Below are 19423 nucleotides of genomic sequence, written 5' to 3'. Positions count from 1 at the left end.
AACTGTACTCTTTTCCTGTTGAGCAGAAGTTTTGGCTGAAATAGTTCAATTCATTTTCTCTGCCAGACTGCTCAGTTTTCAAGCAAGATCACATTCAACTGTTTCAGAATACAATGGTTTCTACACTTACAACTAATTCCAGCAGTTCTGAGTGGCAGAAGAACAGAAAACTCTTCTGCTTCCCTTTACTGCCAAATTATTTAAGCATATCTGTCCTAGTAGATTCTGTATCAATAAGGTTTCTTTCAACACTGAAGCACCAGGTATGATTACAGAGATAAGGCAGCAGATCAGGCTTCATAAAGCTTCACTTCTAACTGGGTCACTGTAGTGGGTTTCTCCTCCCTTGGAAGGGAAATTTTCTCTTACTTTACAATTACTTGCACTACATTTTTTGGACCTCCCTCCCTTCCTCCCCACAACTCTTGCAAAGAAAGATCCTCATACTGTAAACCTAAACATGAACAAAAGAACCAATATTGCCAGTTTGTTGCTGCTAATTATGTAAGAAAATCAACAGAAGATATTTTCCCATGGTAGTTTTATTGCCTTTTTTTTTTGTGTTGCAATTTAAAATATTTAGCTTGTTTAAACCAATTGCATACATTTTTTAGAAACATTTCACAAATTGTCAAAGTTTTGAATAAAATTCCTCTGTACTGATATTACTAGGTCAAAAAAAATTCTTAGGTGTCTGAGAGACTGAGGAGACTGTTTTTCACTTGATTCAAATTTTGTTTCCAGGTGTTTAGAGTGTCATACAATTGCTGCCACTGCTGCTTTCCAAAAGTCCGATGTGTGCTGTGACTAGAGAAGTAAAACAAAATTGGAAGATGATTACAAGATGTCACACTCACCTCATAATTCTTTTACAGCATTACTTCACTCTCACAAATGGGAAAATTTTTATTTTCTCTACAGAAAAGGCTTCCCTTTACCAGTTAAGAGAATTCTGTAGCCTTCCCAAATATTTAAAGCAACAACAGTCATTAGTATTCTTGTCACTATTAGGTCATTAAATGAAATGTGCTGGAAAGTAGGACTCTTTCATTAAATAAGCTAATCACATTCAGTGTGAGCTTTAATAAAATTATGATAAATAGCAACTATTTAACTACCAGCAATTGATAGGAACAATACCTGGCTCCTAGTTAAAATATTCTACAAATGTAAGTGAAATAATTAGAACACACTAAGTTCTGCAAAATGCTGTGAAGAATTAAGTCTTACCTGACAACTACTTTCCTCTGTGTCTGATCTATTTTGCAGTACACCATCTTTGTCTTTACAGCTGCAAAAAACCAGTGCTGTTTTAAGAAACGTTTTCATGATAGTGCAAAGGTATTAAACATCATAAAAAACTGTTCAAAATGAGATCAATACAAACACAAGAACATGGCAGTTCCCTTAATATGTTTTACTGTTGGTTTTAACAGCCTGGTAGGGCAGAAAAGCAAAATGATGTAACAAGGTGAAGGTCATGCACGAACCCTATTGTTTTGTGCCAGTCTATTAAAGCAATATCCTGTACAGTTTTTATGAACTTCTCTCCCCTACAAACACATCCTGTTTTAATGACAGCAAACAAAACCAGATGACAAATTAAACCTGCAAACAGTTTATTAGTTCTGTAAAGAATCACATGAGATGCGGTTCCCGTCACCGAGAAGAAAAACACTGTTTAAGACCCAGCAGTTAGGCATGTCTTTAAGCACGAAGCTGTGCAGCTTTATCATGTAAAAAAGACAGAAAAACTAATATTTTTTCTGAATATTTCACATTAGCTTAGGAGACTGTAAGAGGTGTTGTGCATGAGCAGTGTGTAAAGGGTGGTACTGCAGTTCTTACCGTCGATAACGAACGCTTCGACATCGTCAGCTCCGATCTGAAGTTCCTGTTGCATTGTGTCAAAAGAGATTTCTTTATTCTCTACAGCCATCCCCATGAAAGTAAGTAGCCTCATTTTTGCCATATTGTGTTCGTGCAACAAGCCTGAGTAAAAGTGTTGACAGTTTAATTAATTATAGTTCATATCAAGAATTTGCTTTGCACGCTATTTTTACTATAAAACTTCCAATAATTTATTTCATATCAATAAATATTCCACCTTTCCTTATCAACAGGGTTTTTGAGGTAAAATATCAAATCCTGCGTTTTCCTGCCTTTTGCTAAAATAACTGTTTTAGTTGTGAATTCATCAAGACTCAGTCATTTTCAGTAAAAAAGTATTATCTACAAAAGTGAAGCACATAGGGGGTTTTTTGAGCAGTAAAAACATCACCTTAAGAGAATTTTAGGCTGTGAGCATGCAAGTGAATTTTTCAGTTGCATCACCTGGAAGAACAACAGTGCAACAACAAATGGAGAGTACGTGGCTGGTAATGTCAAAACCTTCCTTCAGCCTCACCACTCACTCTCATGTAGTTTCTGGAAAATAAACCTCTCACAGTAATGGTTTAGGAACATAACATTGTGGTGCCAGAAGAATGTGTTTTGGTACTGAATTAACTGTCTGTACCACAGCAAAGCAAACATCACGAGCTCCATATGTGCTTACAGCATCCACTGTGGCAAAGAAAAGTGCTCTCCAAAACCAGCAGAACAGATACCGAAGTCAGGGTACATCTTTTACATGATGTTGCATGAATGGCAACACAAGGAATTGAGCCAAGGGCTTGCACATCTAAATCAGAGACCATTTTCTTGGAAAAAAGTCTAGGTTGGCCAAAAGACATTGAGATGAAACAAGGCATTTCTTAATCCTGAGTTCCATCAGGTACCAACTAAGACTCTGTGGAAGTTTCTTTAAAATGAATGTCACTCGTTTTGTTCCAGAATGACCTTATAAACATCCACATTGCTTCAGTAAATATTTAAGTTTGGAATTTATAACACCCATGCACTAACAGGAAAGCACATTAGTGCAGGGCATCATGTTGTGTTAATTAGCTGTAATTATGATGCAGGTTCCCTGTTTGGCACCGATTCAACAAAAATCACCATAATTCATACGAACGAGGAGCACCAGCAACTATACCTAACTGGGTTTAATGGAACTCTACAAGCATCAAAAAATCAATTAGCACACATTAACCCTAATTAACAAATGCAAATGAGATGCTGATTAACTTTCCGAAAAAGACTGCTGATAATACCAGATTAACTGTGGCCATGTTAGGGCGATTCAGTTGACACAGTTGTCAGCATTAATAAAACAACAAATTGTAACAAACTGATGCCACCTGTAGGAGCCTTTGCTTGCAGGGCTTTTGTGAGCCAGTTGTAACTGGTCCTGATCCAGGAAAGGTTACAACTACACCACTGAAATCCTATCATTAAATACCCTTTATTTTAAAGCCTGGTATCTTGGCAAGTAATTTAAAAAAAAGAAAAAAATCTGTAAAGCATGGTTAAAAATTGGGGACCAGATTGTTTTTGAATGCCTTGTCTAATAACTGTGTTGTTGTGCCTACCAAAGTGCCCTTGTTTTTCAAAGGCTTGGCTGAACCGCTCAGTTCCCAGCAGTACCATCTGTGCTGCCCCCCAGTCTCTGCCTGTCCACTGCTCAAAGACACACAGAATTTCTGAGTGCACCATATAAAGCAGGTAAGAAATCAAGGCAAGTGGAAGACAAGACCGTCTTTCTAAACAGTTACACAGATATTTCAGGATTTCACTAAGATTCTGTGAATCGCAGATACATTTAGAGTTCACACGCCGTGAATTCACAGAGGGAAACATAAACAGGGAGGCAAAGCAAAAGAAATCATGACTATTGTGTATGATACAATTAATGCTACATATGTCTGTAGTTAATCTTCCATAAATTTATTCAAATGTTAGTGTAACATTCAGCAAATACTTCTGTGGACAAATAGCTAACAGATAAGCCATCTCAGTACACAAAAATAATTACAATATAAAACCTGCTTTCCCCTGAGAGAGAAAAAGCATAAGATGTCTGCACAACTAATGTTCAAGTACACGTGACAGAAAGTACACTAACCCTATATACATATTTACAAGCTACCAAAAACTTGCTGCTAATTTTATCCACCAAAAATCTCACTGATATTTCCATCATTTTAATCCCCAAAGTACCACCATTTTAAGCCTTGGAGGGTAATTATTCTCAAAATTGTATCACACTCCATTAAACAAAATAATGCATCTGTTAAAAGGCTGCAGTAAACTCTGTTTTATCAAAACTATGCCTTTCCTCAAATGCATTCAGCCAATGCTCAAGTGTCATTTCAAAATCAAAATTATAAAAAAATAAAAATTGTATTTTTATGGAAACATTTATTCATTACCAATATGTCAAAACCTTAATGCAGTAATTAAAAAAATCTGCATCATTGAGCAATTTCTGCATTGTCACTGACCCCTGTCCTAAAAAGCTGGAATATAAAAAACGTAATTTTAATGCATGCAATAGCTTATGAACCAGTGCTCCTTTGAAACAGTCAATTACACATCAACGGGGGAGTGTCAAAGTGTTAATTACTACTCCTTTTTTCCACAGTGTGTAAATAAAGAGGGTGCTGACATTAACATTCCATCACATTGCTTCATGTGATGAAACAAATTAACTGGGACAGACTGTGGCTTGCCAGGTCTAATGCATCAGCACATGCAGACACACACACACACACACACACACAGTTTGCATGTTTTAGCTCACTGTTCAGCAGAAGTATTTGCTGTTATATAAAGTTATTCATCATTAAAAAAAAATTAGAACAAGCTGGTGGTTTACTCAATAATGTTGTGATCTCAAGCCTAGCCCAGAGTATGAATGCACTAAAACTCCCCTCCTGAAAGCTTTAAGAGAAAAAACAGTGGGTAGAAGCACAGTTCTCTTCCAAACCCATAAACCAGCTTGGTTTAGTAGAACAAACCACAGTTAGATGGTCCAATTATGATCTAGCAGAGATTACAGTCTACAAACTCTAATCCATTCTTACAAATTCCTATTACATTTCCTTGGCTTCAATAGATGAGCTCAAAGTGAAGCACTCTGTGACTTCCATATCTTAAGCCACATAAATAGTCAGAAATGTAATGATCTGAAAACTTACCAAGGGAGTCAATGAAGTCTTTGTTGTTCTGATAAAACTTGACATAGGATGCTAGTTTAGCACTTACAAAAATTGTCAAAAGCTAGAAGATGGAAAACAAATAGAAGAACAGTTTAAATATTTATCTTAGTTTCCCTCCCTACAGGCTGGACAGATGTAAACTACTGGTAATTGAACACAAGAATAAACTGTCTAGAGCTAAAATTCTGTCTCCAATAGCTGTGGACAATCTATGCTGAGCTTACTTCCTTTTCTCAGACTTGAAAGGCAGATTTTGTACAGAACTCATGTGAGGGCAGGACTTGTAAATGAGTTTCTGAAACTTTGAAAGGAAACATTCACATGCAATTTTTTTAAATTCTGAAGACATTAAAAGAAATAGCACATGGCAGCTCAGGATTACTGACAAAGATATAACTATCCCAATGGATTTCGAAAGACACTAATAAAACAAAGCACTCTACAGGTATAAAACCATCTTGCTAAAAACAAAGTTACTTACATCGTGAATGAGTTCCCCTTCCAAAAATTTGACTGGTTTTAAGGCAAGAAGATGATCAAAGAGAAAGGTATTTGGATCCTTCAGTGCTCGTACAATACATCTAATTAGAAAAGGAAAATGGTTACTTTTACAGCAATACACATTTTTATGACTAAGTGCAATTCAATTTATTGTTCCTTGCTTTCTAGGAAACACCCAAGGGTTTTCAACTGGTCTTAAATATAAGACATGTCACATTCCAATTTTAATCTTCATTTTATAGATGGAAAAAAAGCAAGGAACAGAAAGCATTAAGTAATTTGCCCACAAATGAAATGTGCCAGGTGGTTAACACCGCAGATTCACCCTACTGCTTCCATCTATGCATTTATTTCCAGCCCAGCCTTCATTCCTAGAGGCATTTTTACCGTCCTCCAAAAATCTCATAGAATTACGTTGTTTAGGAAGATTAATTATACTTGAATATGTGACCCCAACACCAAACAGTGCAAGGCCTATGATTTATTAGTTGCAGCTCCAGCCTACAAACAGCCCTGTGTGTTTCTAGGATGCCAGATGAAAGCTTTTGTCAGCAGCACATCAGAGGCCTCGGTGCTCCACTCCTGATGGCCCAGCACACAGCCCTTCCACACATGGAACATCAGGAGAACCCAAGGAGAACCCACGCTCTGCCTGGACACAGCACGACACCAGCTCTGGGCACACGTGTCCCTTCAGATGGGACAGCCCCAGGTCACTGCAGGGGACCCACTGAAGTTCTCACTTATGCACAGACACTCAGATTTTCAAAAGGAGTCATCCTGATTTTCCTCCATGGTTAAGGATAAACAACTCCCTTGAGAACTACTGGTTGTACACACCTGGCAGAGCTACACAACTTATTAAAAAACTAATCTCTAAGAAAAATCATGACTGATAGAACATCAAAATACAAGCTTTTACTCATTTTAGCCAGCGGGGAAATTACAGTTCTGAATCAATTTAGTACAGCTTGTCCAACAAGTAAGTTTATTTCTGTGCAGTTCACATCCTTTGTACTTGCCCATAGAGAAGAGAGCAAGAATGTCTTTCCAACAGACAGTTCTATTTGAAAAAAACCCTCAAGTTTAGATAATAAAACATGCAGTAAGCAAAAAATCTGAAATAAAGGATACCAGTTCAAACTTGGATTGCACGGTTGATGTAAACAAAGTCCTTACCCAAGGCTGATCTCTCTCAGCAGTGACCAGAAATGCTCCTGTGCACTTGCACACTGGAGTAAACCTGGCTCTGCCCACAAACCACCACACCTCTGCAGACTGCACAGGTTAACTCTTGATTGAGTCAGCAGTGCTACAGAACAGAGGCTGGGGCAGGGCCTTTGCCTGCCAGGCCATTCAGGCAACCAAAATAGTTTGTCAGTTGAGAAAAAACTACTTTTAAGGAAACTGGGAGGTCAGTATTACCTGTGAGCATCAACTCTAGCCTGGGAAGCGTTGTCCTCTGTGTAACTTCCCAGTAGCTCCACCATTACTTTTGCTGCAGTGTCACTATAGGAAAAAAAAAATAAAGTTACCTCAAGATTGCTGAAAAAATAGTTCAAACGAGACACTCAAATATTTAAATAATTCCATTATGATGTTATAGGTCAAATTAAATTACACTTGAAAAAGATGTAGATGATTCATTTTGATTCTAGTGGAGAGAACAAATTAACTAGATGTATTCTTTCAATTCTTGTTCTACAAAATGTTTATCTTCACCCTTCATTTCATTCTCTTAAATTGATAAATTACCTGCTGGTTATGGAAAAAGCTTTCTGAGCTAGGAACAGCTTTATATGGTTCACTAGAATGCTCCTCTTATGCACATCTGGATTTAATCATTGCAGAATAAGTAGCGCTGCAAAGTTTATTTCAAATGTAAAATGGCACATCTTAAGGAATATTTATGGTCAGGAAAATGACTGTATAAGAGCTGCTTTCTTCTTTCACAGAATCTCTCTTCAAGTATTCAGAGTGGAGCTGCTCATTTTACTGACACAATTACACAGCCAGCAATTAAACTGGTTCAGGCTGCTGGGAAGCAAACAGCTTCCAACACTGCTCTGACAGACTGACTTTGGAAAAACAACTCATTCTCAGCCTTGTCTACCCAGATTATTTGGTAAACAACATCAGTGTTACTGCAAACCAGCTCTGAGACCGTTATAGTGTCATTTAACAGAGTTTGATTTATTTACCACTAACGAGGTCAGCAATTGCTGATGCTTTTTACAAAATTTTCAGCAAAAAACGTACACGATCTAAGTGCTGTGTGTATACACACACAGAGCTATATCCTATTTCTCATGGAATTCTTGTTAACTCTTACAATAGAAGGCTGTGTCAGTTCTTACAGATTTTGCTGATGGCCATGTCACTACCTCCTTTGAACAAGACAGGGTGTGGATGTGGATACGACCAAAACTCCATGTGAGAGCACAACCCAACTCAGTACTGTGAGCATGTGCTTTGCAGAAGTCTCCATGCACAGACACACTGGTGACTGCCTTCCTAAGAGGTACTTTCTCAGTGGGGGAAGGCTGGATACCACTCTCCAGAGTTGCAGTGTAAAGTGAAGCTCTTCCCCTCAAAGTAGCTCATTTGCAGACACAGCAAATTTTTCCTACGTGGTCTAAAAGCATAGACAATTTTCCTTAAAACAAACAAACTGCAAGAATAAAGTTTTTCAATTCACTTTAATTACTTAAGTTAATGGCATAAACTGCACAGGGAAGGAGCACAAAAACACAACACACCCAATATGTTCTGTGCTGTGACAGAGGTTTAACCCATCCAGCAGCACAGGTCTGAATGGTTTCTGCAGTACAATAACACTATCTTTATATGGGTATTTATTTCAAATCTCACCATACTAATGTCTGACAACCACTCTCTAGGGAGAGGTTTGTTCTCTTAGAGAATTTACCAGATCTCAGAGATGTGCAGTACAAATATTAACACATCATGAGCACTATAAAATCTGAATGTCCACTGAATGATGACAGTTTGTGCCCAAGGCAGGGGAATTTTCTATAGGTCCCAGAACATTCCAGAACCACGTTCAGGGATGTAAGCTTGAATGAAACATTTGTTTTAAAACTCCAGCAAGAGGTCAGCTTATGTTTTGTCACAGTAACCAGTACTGTGTAGAGGAATTGACAGCTCTATATCAGTGAAAAAAAAAAATCACTTAGACAGCTTTACATATGAGAGAAGCATTTACATATAAGTAAGCCTGTGACAGACTATGATTTTAGTACTGGTGAAATCAACACTAGATGTTCCAGTGGAGAGAAAGGACTAGTCTAATACAGACATGGTATAGACATTTAAACAAAGAATCTCAGCTCACGTGCTATTCGACCTAACAATACACAACTCTTTATTTAACAGAAGCTTCCAGTAGTTGTTCTAGTACACTTCGGACCTATGTTACAGTTTTCTGGAGGTTTTCCTCTCCTAATCTTCCCCTTAGGAACAAAAATTGAAAACTATCACTTAACTAATTTCAAATAGTATTTGCAGCACCCCCCCCTTCTTTTTTTTTGAAGTGGGGAAGCAGTGGAGTCTTTCACTTGTATCTCGAGGAAACATCAGAAGGCTACAAGACTCCCAAACTTCCTGTGCTAAATTTTGTGAGCCTCAGCAAATATGGCAGGCCTTTGGTCTTACTCATTCTATTCAGTGTCAGGTTACTACCATAAATAAGGACTAATACAGATCACTATTTTACTAAAAGCTCATTGCTAAATGTGTTTCACCTAACATGCAAATGTGAACATTTTTTCTAGCATTTACAAAAGTGCTCTTGGCTCCACTTGCCATCTAGATGCACAACTTGACAAAAAGCCAGTGAGAATTAAAGAGTGATGGGAGATAAAAGGAAGGAAAAAAAACCACAACAAAACATTCAGAGACAGTAGTAGGATGTTGGGAGTCCCACTACATTACCTGATATTAAATGGAACTAAAATTAAATGAAACAATTACTTTGCAGGTGCCTGACATGCTGAGCTTTTTGCTACAGGTATGAATAACCAGACTTGCCAGACCTGTTTGAATTTAACTTGGGCAGGACTAATGCTGCTCTGAATCCTGCCAGGTCAAAGGCAGAGACCAGCTGGAAGCTGCATCAGGCTGGCTGGAAAAGATTTCATACAACAAGCTTTCACCTGACACCACAGGAAGAGGGATACCACACATAACATCTGCATTCAGGAGCTACCCATCTATAAACTACCAACTTATCCACTGGGAGATAGTTTATCAGCTATGAAAAACCGTCTCTTTGCCATACTGAGCAAAGTTTAAACATAAACAGACAAAAAAATTAATTTGTGTTCAATAACGCAGTTATTTTCCCTTGATTATAAAATCAACGTGATAACCGAGATATGATTTTTATTTCTTATTTTTCAGTTCCCACTTATCTTCCCATACCACTAGATAGAGCAACATTCCTCAGTGCTACAGCTGGAATGCTGCTGTGAGTTTCCCATACTATTGCAAACACTGCCCACTGATCCAGGAGAGTGAACCAGGTCAAAGGTGCCAGGGTCACTTCTTGTTTTCTTTTCTGGAGAGAAGAGCAAGCGCTCTGAAACACTGCTCTGTTCAGTGCACAGCTTGCTGCAACTGATAGTAAGGACATGGAGTGAGGGAGTAATGTCTTACAGGGTTTGGGGAAGGTTTTAATGCCTAACTTAAAAATATCACCCATGATTGGTGAGCAAAAACCATTTAGTAGCAAGGTTACAAGGTAGCAGTGGAAACAAAACCTAGGAGTTTAATCCACTGATTTGACAGCAAGACTAGCTAAACATAGTTAGCTCTTGGTTATGGGAGTTAAACTAGTTAAAACCTCACAATAAATCAACAGAATGAGAAATTTTTAAAAGAGTAGCGTTATCAGTGTAATATTTCTGAAACAAAGTAAGCACCAAGCCGTGGCTGAGATCTGTGACTAACATTTCTGAGTCTATTTTGGCCATCTGAGATCTGCCATACAGTTCTATCCACGCAAGAGCATTTTAACGTTACCAACAGGAATTCACAGTAATGCAGCTGACAGTGTAACCACTCCGTGAGGATTAATCACCCCTAAACTGAGGTTAGTTAAAGATGATCCTGCTGTGCTGATGCAGCATTTCCAGGCTAATTTCAGCAGGCCAGAATAAGCCAACTTGTCTGACAGAAGGAACTCTTCTCCACCTGTGACAGCTTCACACTTGCCTTTTCTAACCCGTAGCAAGGTCACGTCCCCAGCCCAACCCACTGTGCAGTCACACAGATGCTACACCAGCACAAACACAGGTACTGGCAGCAGGAGGGGACAGGCAGGAACAGGGGGACAGGACAGAACCCCTTCCTTCTGCAGCAGCACAAGGTTATGCAAATGTAGGAAATGCAAGCCCAGTTCTGGTACCAATGTGAGCCAGCAGTGGAGAGGTCCTGGTGCTGCCTCACTGCAAACATCGAAAAAACCTAGAAAAGTAACTCAGAAAACAGACTGAAAGGGAAGGGCAGGGGGAAGCAACACACACACCACATCCCCATCCCAAACTACAGGGACAGTTCAGATAGGCTCCAACTGTTGTGGAACTACATGCTGACACTACTGGATCCCAGCCCATGTGTGCAGCCCTGGCCAAAGCAGTCAATACACTTATCACATCTGTAAGATAAACTGATGACAGCTCTCACTTAAGGCTTGCATTAATTTACAGGCACGACACACACAGGATTACTTTACATGCCAGAAGACAGTGGTCTGCCAAGTTTGTTAGATCAAAGATGATCCAGGATAATAATTCAAAATGGCCAAGCAGGTATTCTGTGGACATTAATTTCCATGACTAGTGGAAAGCTCTGTCCTAAAGGTAATGTTTACTTAAAAAGACTGATTCTGTTTGCTGTGATTGATAAGCCTCCCCACATCATTAAGTAAGAGATAGCACTACCATGCACTAAAATGTCAGAAGTGCAATTAAATAATAAACTTGGCATTATGCTACAATGCTCTAAGATTGGTATTTATAGAAAGGAATAGTGTTATTTTGTGAGTCTGTAGTTTGCAGCTAATTCCCTACTAACTTTAATTTTCTTGGGAATACTTGTTTAATATAAGACTGCTTAAAAACACCAAAAAAACCTCACCTGAGTATATTTGGACTGAATTATCAGTAAAGGTTAATTTTAAAAGTGGTGTGAGAAACTTTCCTTATAGATCACCTATAGTACATCAACTTATAATACACAGTTATCTAGTGTCTATGACTTGTCTTTTATACCTTTTCTTGCAGTCTACTAGGACATCATAGAGCAGTCTCAGCAGAGTATGCTTTTTCTCTGTGGCCAGATTCCAGTCAGAAATCCATTTTCGGACCTAGGCAGAATACAAATGAAAAAGAAGCATTGGGGTAAAGACTAAAATAACACTGTTAATATTTTTCATTTTCTCCCTACTAGAAAAGGATTGTAAAGTTTCATGCACAGGGATTTCTCTTTTAGGTCCTCTGAGTCTCAGGCTCTCCATGCAGAACCTGTAAGTCTTCCTGTGAGAGGCCAAAAGTCTGTGCTCTCCATGTTACTTCCTAAATAAGGATGAGTGATTCTCATACATGTTGATTCCAGAGCAACTTGACTGCTCACTCCTGATCAAAGCTTCTCAGTTTGATTTCTATCACAGGAATCAAACAGACACACCTAACTACGATCAGCATCAGAAATGAGGAATAAATAGCAACTTCACTTCGATTCTGTAGCCAGGCCTTTAAAAGATAAATTCTGTATTCTGTGTTTCTTATTTAGAATCATAGAATGGTTTGGGTTGGAAGGAACCTGAAAGATCATCTAATTCCAAACCCCTGCCACGGGCAGGAATGCCACCCACTAGATTACGTTGCTCAGAGTCCCATCCAGCCTGGCCCTGGAACACTGCCAGGGATGGGGTATCCCCAGCTTTTCTGGGCAACCTGTTCAGTGCTTCACTACCCTCACAGTCGAGAATTTATTCTTAACATGTAAAATCTTAATCTCTCCTCTTTTAGTTTAAAACCATTACCCCTTGCCCTATCACTATTTGCCCACGTCAAAAGTAGCCCTCCCTCTTTTTAATAAGCCCTCTTTAAAGTAGAAGGCCACAACAAGGGCACCCCAGAGCCTTCTCTTCTCCAGGCTGAACAACCCCAATTCTCTCATTCTTTCCTCGTAGGAGAGGTGTTGCATTTCCCTAATCAGCTTCCTGGCAACATCACTAGGCTCTGGCAGTGTGTAACAGAGACAGTCTGTATCAGCTCTGACTAATGTTCACTGAGGTGCAACACAGTTACGGCCTCAACTCGAAGGCCTTAACATGAATTACCTGATCTAGTTCAGTTGGAATGTACTGGATGGCACCACAGGACGAGGCCACTTTGAGAAGGCTGCAGTACACTGTGTACCTCACAGGAGTGTTCTTGTCCATGCCATGGAAGAGGTTGCTCAGGCTACACCGCAGACAAGGAAAAACGGAGTTAAAGAGGTTTCAAAAAACATCACTGCAGTGCAGGTAAATGGTCCCATTAAGGTACATGCTAGTACAGACAAAGCACACCTGGCTGCACCTTACAATCCTGATGAATTGTAACAGCTTCCAGTTTTGTAATTGTTTTCAGCCAAGAAGCTGAAAAACATGCATTTTAATTTTCTAATACCCAAGGAAAAAAAACCTATCTATTGGTACTTCTATTTTATGATAAAGAAGGTAAAAAGAGAGTGCTTCCTGCAACAGAGAGACAGACACCCCACACTTTGATTTAAAGATATACAAGATAATCCTTCCTCTTTAGAGGCACAATTGCTTTGCAAGGGGCCATTGTCCCACATTCCTTTGTCCCACTTTCCTCTGTACAATACTTACAGCTGCAGTCTAAGAGACGGGCGCTCTCCTTCCCGAAATTTTACTAACTTCTCACACAGGTTTTCAATCAGTGCCTCTTGTTTGTCAGGTTCCAGGATAAGAAGCAAAGAGACTACACTGTTCATCACACTCTCAACATCTGCATAAAACAAAACAGAGAGCTGCTGAAAACTGCAAGCAACAGTTTTATCATCAGTAGCTACCTACTGCTGGAGAGTTACTTCTGCTATGAATGATGATTTTCCAACAGCAAGAACTGGAAAAGGGAGAAAATGCCAAGATAACCAACCTGGATATTCATTAGAATGTACCAGAGATTTGGCTCAAGTGGTCTTAGACCAACACATCTCCATGTAAGAATTACCACTCTAAGGTCAACACCGAATGTGGTATTTGATATCACGCTTGCTCTGAATTCTGTTTACACATAAGAGAAATCAGAGGAGCTTCAGGTTTTGGTCTTAAAAACAGTGGCTTCCTCCTGCACATCCAGAAAACTGCCCAGAGTTCTACAGTGAAAATACTAACACCTAGTGCTCAACTACAGTAAAACATTCCACCAGCAGTAAAACATTCCACCAGCAGAAGGGATTCCCAGACCACAGGGAAAATGTCCACAGGAAGAATGAAGCATATTCAAAATCCTCCCTGGCTCCTGTTTTAAGTGTAGTGTTCCATCCTTCCCAAACAGAGCCAGACAGGTCTTGTGTTTCCTTTTCAGTCTGCCCAAATATCAGTCATACAAAGGATAAGAACAAAATTCATTACACATGGAATATACTTATTCCCCAAAATATCTGAGCATCAAAAAGCAGAGCAATAAGCTGCTCCTGTATTTCCTACTCATTTGCCTACAGTAAAAAGCAACATAAAAAATAACCTCAAGTTGTCCTTCTTAGATGAACCAAGCATTCTTTCAAACAACACATATTACTCATACTAGCAGTTGATTTTTCACATGTAAAAGTTTTAGATGGAATTTGCATGTTGGTACAGAGCACAGCAGGCACAGGAAGATCACTGAAGGCCACTGCAGCATTATCAGTGTAATTAAATAATATTAGCAGTTTCTAAGGATCTACAGCCCTAACTAAAAGAGTTACTGACTACTGAAAATCACAGTGCTTCAGACAATAATAATCATTTCATGTTTAGGACTTAAACTTTCTATTTACAGATATCCAGGCCTAATTTTTGTTGTTACTTTAATTTTTCTTGATCTGCAGCATCACAGCCACTATTTGACAGTGAGTCTTACTTTTATAATACTTTTCCTTTTCCAGAGAGAAAACTCTGTTTTACATAAACCTTGCTATGCCCTCAGGCATACAAGGCACAGTGGAGCTCCATTCCTGACTTTCTTCAAAGGGCTCTGGATGTTTGGAGAAGGGAGGGGCAGCGAGTACATGCAAATTTTCCATGGCAATGATGGAAATAAGCAGTTCCAGTTTCATGAAGGTATATGGCTTGTGTATTAACACATGCTACACACTTCTAAACTCTGCCAGCTCTTACTGTTTGACAGCATTAGTGGTGATGTTCAGCAAAACCAACAAGACTCAAAGGGGCAAACCTTTGTCATCCTCTTTCAGGCACACATCACACACTTCAATGATCTGTGCCAAGTCCACATGGAGTCCACCTTCAGCGTTTTCTTCAGAGATTTCTGCTCCTTTGGATTTCAGGTAAGCTCGCAGTTCTGCAGCCTTAAAAAAAAAGGAAGACAATACAAAACAAAACAGTTGTTTTGTGAACAGCAAGGTCAAAGTAATTAAATTTCATACAGATTTCTGTTCTGCAACCAATCCTCTGCCCCCAGCACTCACTCACACTTCCTCTTACTGCTCCCTGCCACCCTGTACCCTACAAGACTCCCTTTCCTTCACTTTAGGGTAGAACCCACAGACCAATTTGGTGCCAGATTGTAGCACTTGCTAGAGCTGTTTTGTCAGTGACTGAATAGGTCACACAACTGTTGGACTTTATCTTATAGTGTGAAGGTGTCACTTACAACTGGTTCCTGCACAGCAGGCCTAGTAAGTTTTTGTGACAAAGATGCTTTCTTAGAAATTTTTATTATCTTTTACGCCCTTTGAAAACTTAAACAGTAAAACCTCTTAGTTGCTTCTTCACCAGAAATGGGAGGTATAAACCAGAAAAAGGGTATAAATTTTAGAGAGATCAGAACTTACAGTCTTCACACAACTTTAAAGACAGTTTCCAATTTATCACAGAATGGTTTGTGTTGGAAAGGGCCTTAAAGATCATCTTGTTCCAACCTCGCTGCCATGGACAGGGAACCTTCCAATAGACCAGGTTGCTCAGAGCCCCCTCCAACCTGGTCTTATAATGCTACAACCTGCCTTACACTGTTAGGATTTAAACCTGCACTAAGAAAACACCTTTTCCTCAGCGACATGCCTTCACAATCCACAGTTTCAGCAGCAAAACCATAACCCTTAAAAAACAACAGTTTGTTTTGTGTGAGGCCACACAACGTTTGGCACAGGGCACCTCTGACCAGGAAGCTGCTGTGATGACAAGTGTCATTTACATCCAGTTCAAAGCCAAACCATTACAGAACCATCAGATACAGCTAAATTAATGCTCTGGGACCCTTTGCTGCACCTAGGATGTTTCAAATCAACGACTTGATAGAGCTGTACCACTATGAGGAGAGGCTGAGGGAGCTGGGGCTGTTCAGCCTGAAGAAGAGGAGGCTCAGGGGAGACCTCATCACTCTCTACAACTCCCTGAAAGGAGGTTGTAGCCAGGTGGGGGTTGGTCTCTTTTCCCAGGCAACTATCAGCAAGACAAGAGGGCATGGTCTCAAGTCGTGCCAGGGGAGGTTTAGGTTAGATATTAGAAAGAATTTCTTTACAGAGAGCGTGGTCAGACATTGGAATGGGCTGCCCAGGGAAGTGGTGGATTCTCCGTCCCTGGAGATTTTTAAAAAGAGACTGGATGTGGCACTTAGTGCCATGGTCTAGTAACTGCAGTGGTAGTGGATCAAGGGTTGGACTTGATGATCTCGGAGGTCCCTTCCAACCCAGCTGATTCTATGATTCTATGAAAAGTGGATGAAGGCTGTGTGTGCAGCTGTGTGTGCAGGCTTTCTTGCAGACTTCCAGCTGTGTGTATATACACCCCCTCAAAGACACTGGCATCAACAAACCCGAAACTCCAAGGTCACAGCAAAGAAGCAGCCCAAAGACAGAACTCCCAGTTCCCACGCCCGTAGCAGCGAGAACCCCGCAACGCCAAGGCGCGTAAGTAACGCCCGTACGCGAACCGTCTTCTCCTAAATAAAAAGCAGGGGTGGGAGGGCTGAAAACAACATGACGAGCACTGAAGAGGGAGCAGCAAACACAGCAATCACGTTCAGTGTCCCTAAATCGCCCGTTTGATCTCGGTGGGGAAGAGCCCGGAGGAGCCCACGGAGCGCCCGCGGCCCCGGCGGGGCAGCTCCCGCCGCCGCCGCCGCCGCCCGGCCCGGCGCGGCCCCCCGGCCCGGCCCAGCCTTTGCCGCGGTGCGGGCGCTGACCTGATCCTCCTCGGTGATGTCGATGAAGGCCGGGACGCTCATGGCTCCGGGCACGCCGCGCTCCGGAAAGGCGGATCGGCTTCCGCCGCCGCGCCCGCCCGGCTCCCCTTCCGCTTCCCGCCGCCAGCGGGCGGGGCCGCCGTCCCACCGCCATCCCACAGCCCGGCCCGGCCCTGCCCCTGCCCCTGCCCCGGGCCCGGGCGGAGTCTGAACCTCGGGTTGGTGCGGCCCAGCCGCGGCACCCACTGCCCCCCTTCCCTCGTTAACAGCTTAAGTGCGTTCCTAGTGATTTTTCCTGGGACGGGATGAATAACAAGACTTCGTTTAGGCGTGTCGGGAGCGAAAGGCGGTCGGACCAGATGCCGGTCCCCTGATGATTACTTGGCCTCAGCCCCTGAGCTCGCACTTGCAGTTAAAAAGTGGCGAGCCGCCGCTCGGTGTTGCCGGTGTGTCCCACGTGTGTTCTCCCTAAAGAAATTTCCCGTTCGGCTCAGGAAGACCCCCACGAACATAGGTTGACTTTCCCCATGTTGCAAAGGCTAAAATGAAAACAAAGAAAATTGTAAAATCGCTGAGGTCGGATCCAAGATCACCATGACCAAGCAGTGACCCAGCACTGCCGTGTTTACCTCTGAACCGTGTCCCCAGGCGCCACATGCAGGCGTTTTTTGGACACTTCCAGTGATGGTGACTCCACCACTTCCCATTCCGGTACCTGGCCGCCCTTTCAGTGAAGAAGTGTTTCATAACATCCAATCTAAACCTGCCCTGGTGCGACTTGAGGCTGTTTCCTCTTGCCCTGCCCCCTGTTACCTGGGAGAAGAGGCAGACATCCACCTCGCTGCCACCTCCTTCCAGGTTGTTGGTCACACCTCTCAGTGCCTTCCTGGTGTTACCTCTGTTTAGCAGAGACTGCTCTGCTGTCAGTGAAACACTCAGCCCCAGTTTTACCAGTGAGATTTGAGATATAAATATGGAAACGCAACTAAAAAGGGGCCTTAAGCACAATACTTGGTGTTCTCAGTGGTTTGTATTTAGAAATTCAGAGACCCATCGAGTATCAATGACAGCCTTGGAGTTTTCAGAGGGGTTTGCCAATATATTGGAAGGTAACTAGAAAGAACTAGCAACTGATAATGAACACAAGGTATGTATTTAAAAGGATTCCACTGCAGACAGTTGCTGTGCTTGAAAAGTATTTTTGTGGTCCTGGAAATTCCCTATGAAAATCTTCATCCCAGTGGCTGGTGGGTGGGAGTTCCACCCCTTCTGCAAAAGCTGAAAAGAATTAATTCCGCTGTGGAGTTGATGGGCAATTTGTAGGGATATAAAATCCCTACTCTGAGGGATATAAAAGCCACACTGAGGTTTGGGGGAATATGCAAAGGACAGCCTTTGCATCTCTTGGCTCTGTACTCTGACCTTTTCACGTTTGTATCAACGCTGACACACAGAGTGTGATTCTATCCATAGCCTGTCTTTGTTTTGGATCCTCACACAGTTGGGGGAATGTTTCTAATACTGGTTTTGTATAAAATATGTAGAAGATACTGAAAGCACCAGCAGTTTCAACCTTTTATCAATAAAGGCTGAATTAATTTTTAGTCTCATCACCTTATTATCATTATATCCACCATAGTTTGCAGAGATAAAAGTGTCTTTTAAAAGCTTCTTATGTTTCCTAAGTTAGTAAGACTGCTGTGCACAAACCTCTTTTTTTTTTTTAATATAAACCTGACCAAATAATGACTAAACTTCTTTATTGAGTCTAATACCAGAGCAGGGGTAATGCCTGCTTCTGAGTTTGTACAGCACTGAGCACACTGAACCTTATAAAGGCCCACACTGCCTTTATTAAATGTCATGGCTCAAATTAGTTTTGATCATCTATGTGGTTGTGTGACTTTTGAATAATAGTTCAACTTTTAATTTTTCTATCATCCAAATCCTGCCTAATTAATTTATTCTACTTTGGGCAGTATTTTAAAAATATTATCCTTACTGTAACTGATTAATTATCTTTACTAAGAGTGGTTTAAAACAGAATATTTTAATACTGTCTGATTGATAGACTTACAAGTATTTTGTATTTCACAGGTCAGCATTCTGGAAGTTACAGATAGATGTAGAGAGAGGTCTCATCTTTATCTGATCTGGAAGGGGATCTGATTTTCAGAGAATGAGAGCTTGAGCATTTTTAAAGTGCAGATGACTTTCATCTAGTACTGCTTAACATGGTCCTGTGAGAATAAAGGTGATTCGGGATCCAGCACCCCAGGGGGGATAGGGATACATTATATAATGTATTTGTACACATCTTTAGGAGACATTTCAGGTGCTGAAGTACATTCCTAACGCCAGTTTACATTCTGG

General features: G+C 40.9%; 2 protein-coding genes across 2 annotated transcripts in view; one reads left to right on the top strand and one right to left on the bottom strand.

Moving 5' to 3' along the window:
- Positions 1–524: 524 nt before the first annotated feature.
- Positions 525–17183, bottom strand: EIF3M (eukaryotic translation initiation factor 3 subunit M). Its single transcript, XM_051777300.1, has 11 exons — positions 17051–17183; positions 15080–15212; positions 13507–13645; positions 12970–13093; positions 11897–11991; positions 7029–7112; positions 5584–5683; positions 5082–5163; positions 1849–1992; positions 1231–1291; positions 525–807 (listed from the first exon to the last, which is right to left on the bottom strand). Exons 1-11 carry the CDS (start codon positions 17090–17092, stop codon positions 687–689), a joined length of 1125 nt encoding a protein of 374 aa, XP_051633260.1. The 5' UTR covers positions 17093–17183; the 3' UTR covers positions 525–686.
- A 113-nt stretch (positions 17184–17296) lies between these two features.
- WT1 (WT1 transcription factor) overlaps positions 17297–19423 on the top strand; it is an 87605-nt gene continuing 85478 nt past the window's right edge. The window contains exon 1 of the mRNA XM_051777294.1: positions 17297–18197. The gene's annotated coding sequence lies outside the window, so the exon portion shown is untranslated. The remainder of the gene's footprint in view (positions 18198–19423) is intronic.

This window comes from Manacus candei, unplaced genomic scaffold, assembly GCF_025592945.1.
Source record: "Manacus candei isolate 608988 ecotype Guabito, Panama unplaced genomic scaffold, ASM2559294v1 h1tg000009l, whole genome shotgun sequence".
NCBI lineage: Eukaryota > Metazoa > Chordata > Aves > Passeriformes > Pipridae > Manacus > Manacus candei.
This window is presented reverse-complemented; position numbering and strand designations above follow the sequence as displayed.

What these genes read in the sequence shown, in the direction of transcription:
- EIF3M (XM_051777300.1), bottom strand. Translation starts at nt 17,092, where the DNA reads ATGAGCGTCCCGGCCTTCATCGACATCACCGAGGAGGATCAG. An exon ending in ACATCACCGAGGAGGATCAG is followed by an intron (nt 15,213 to 17,050) that starts GTCAGCGCCCGC and finishes TTTTTTTTTAAG; the next exon opens with GCTGCAGAACTGCGAGCTTA. An exon ending in AAGGGGAACTCATTCACGAT is followed by an intron (nt 5,164 to 5,583) that starts GTAAGTAACTTT and finishes TCCATCTTCTAG; the next exon opens with CTTTTGACAATTTTTGTAAG.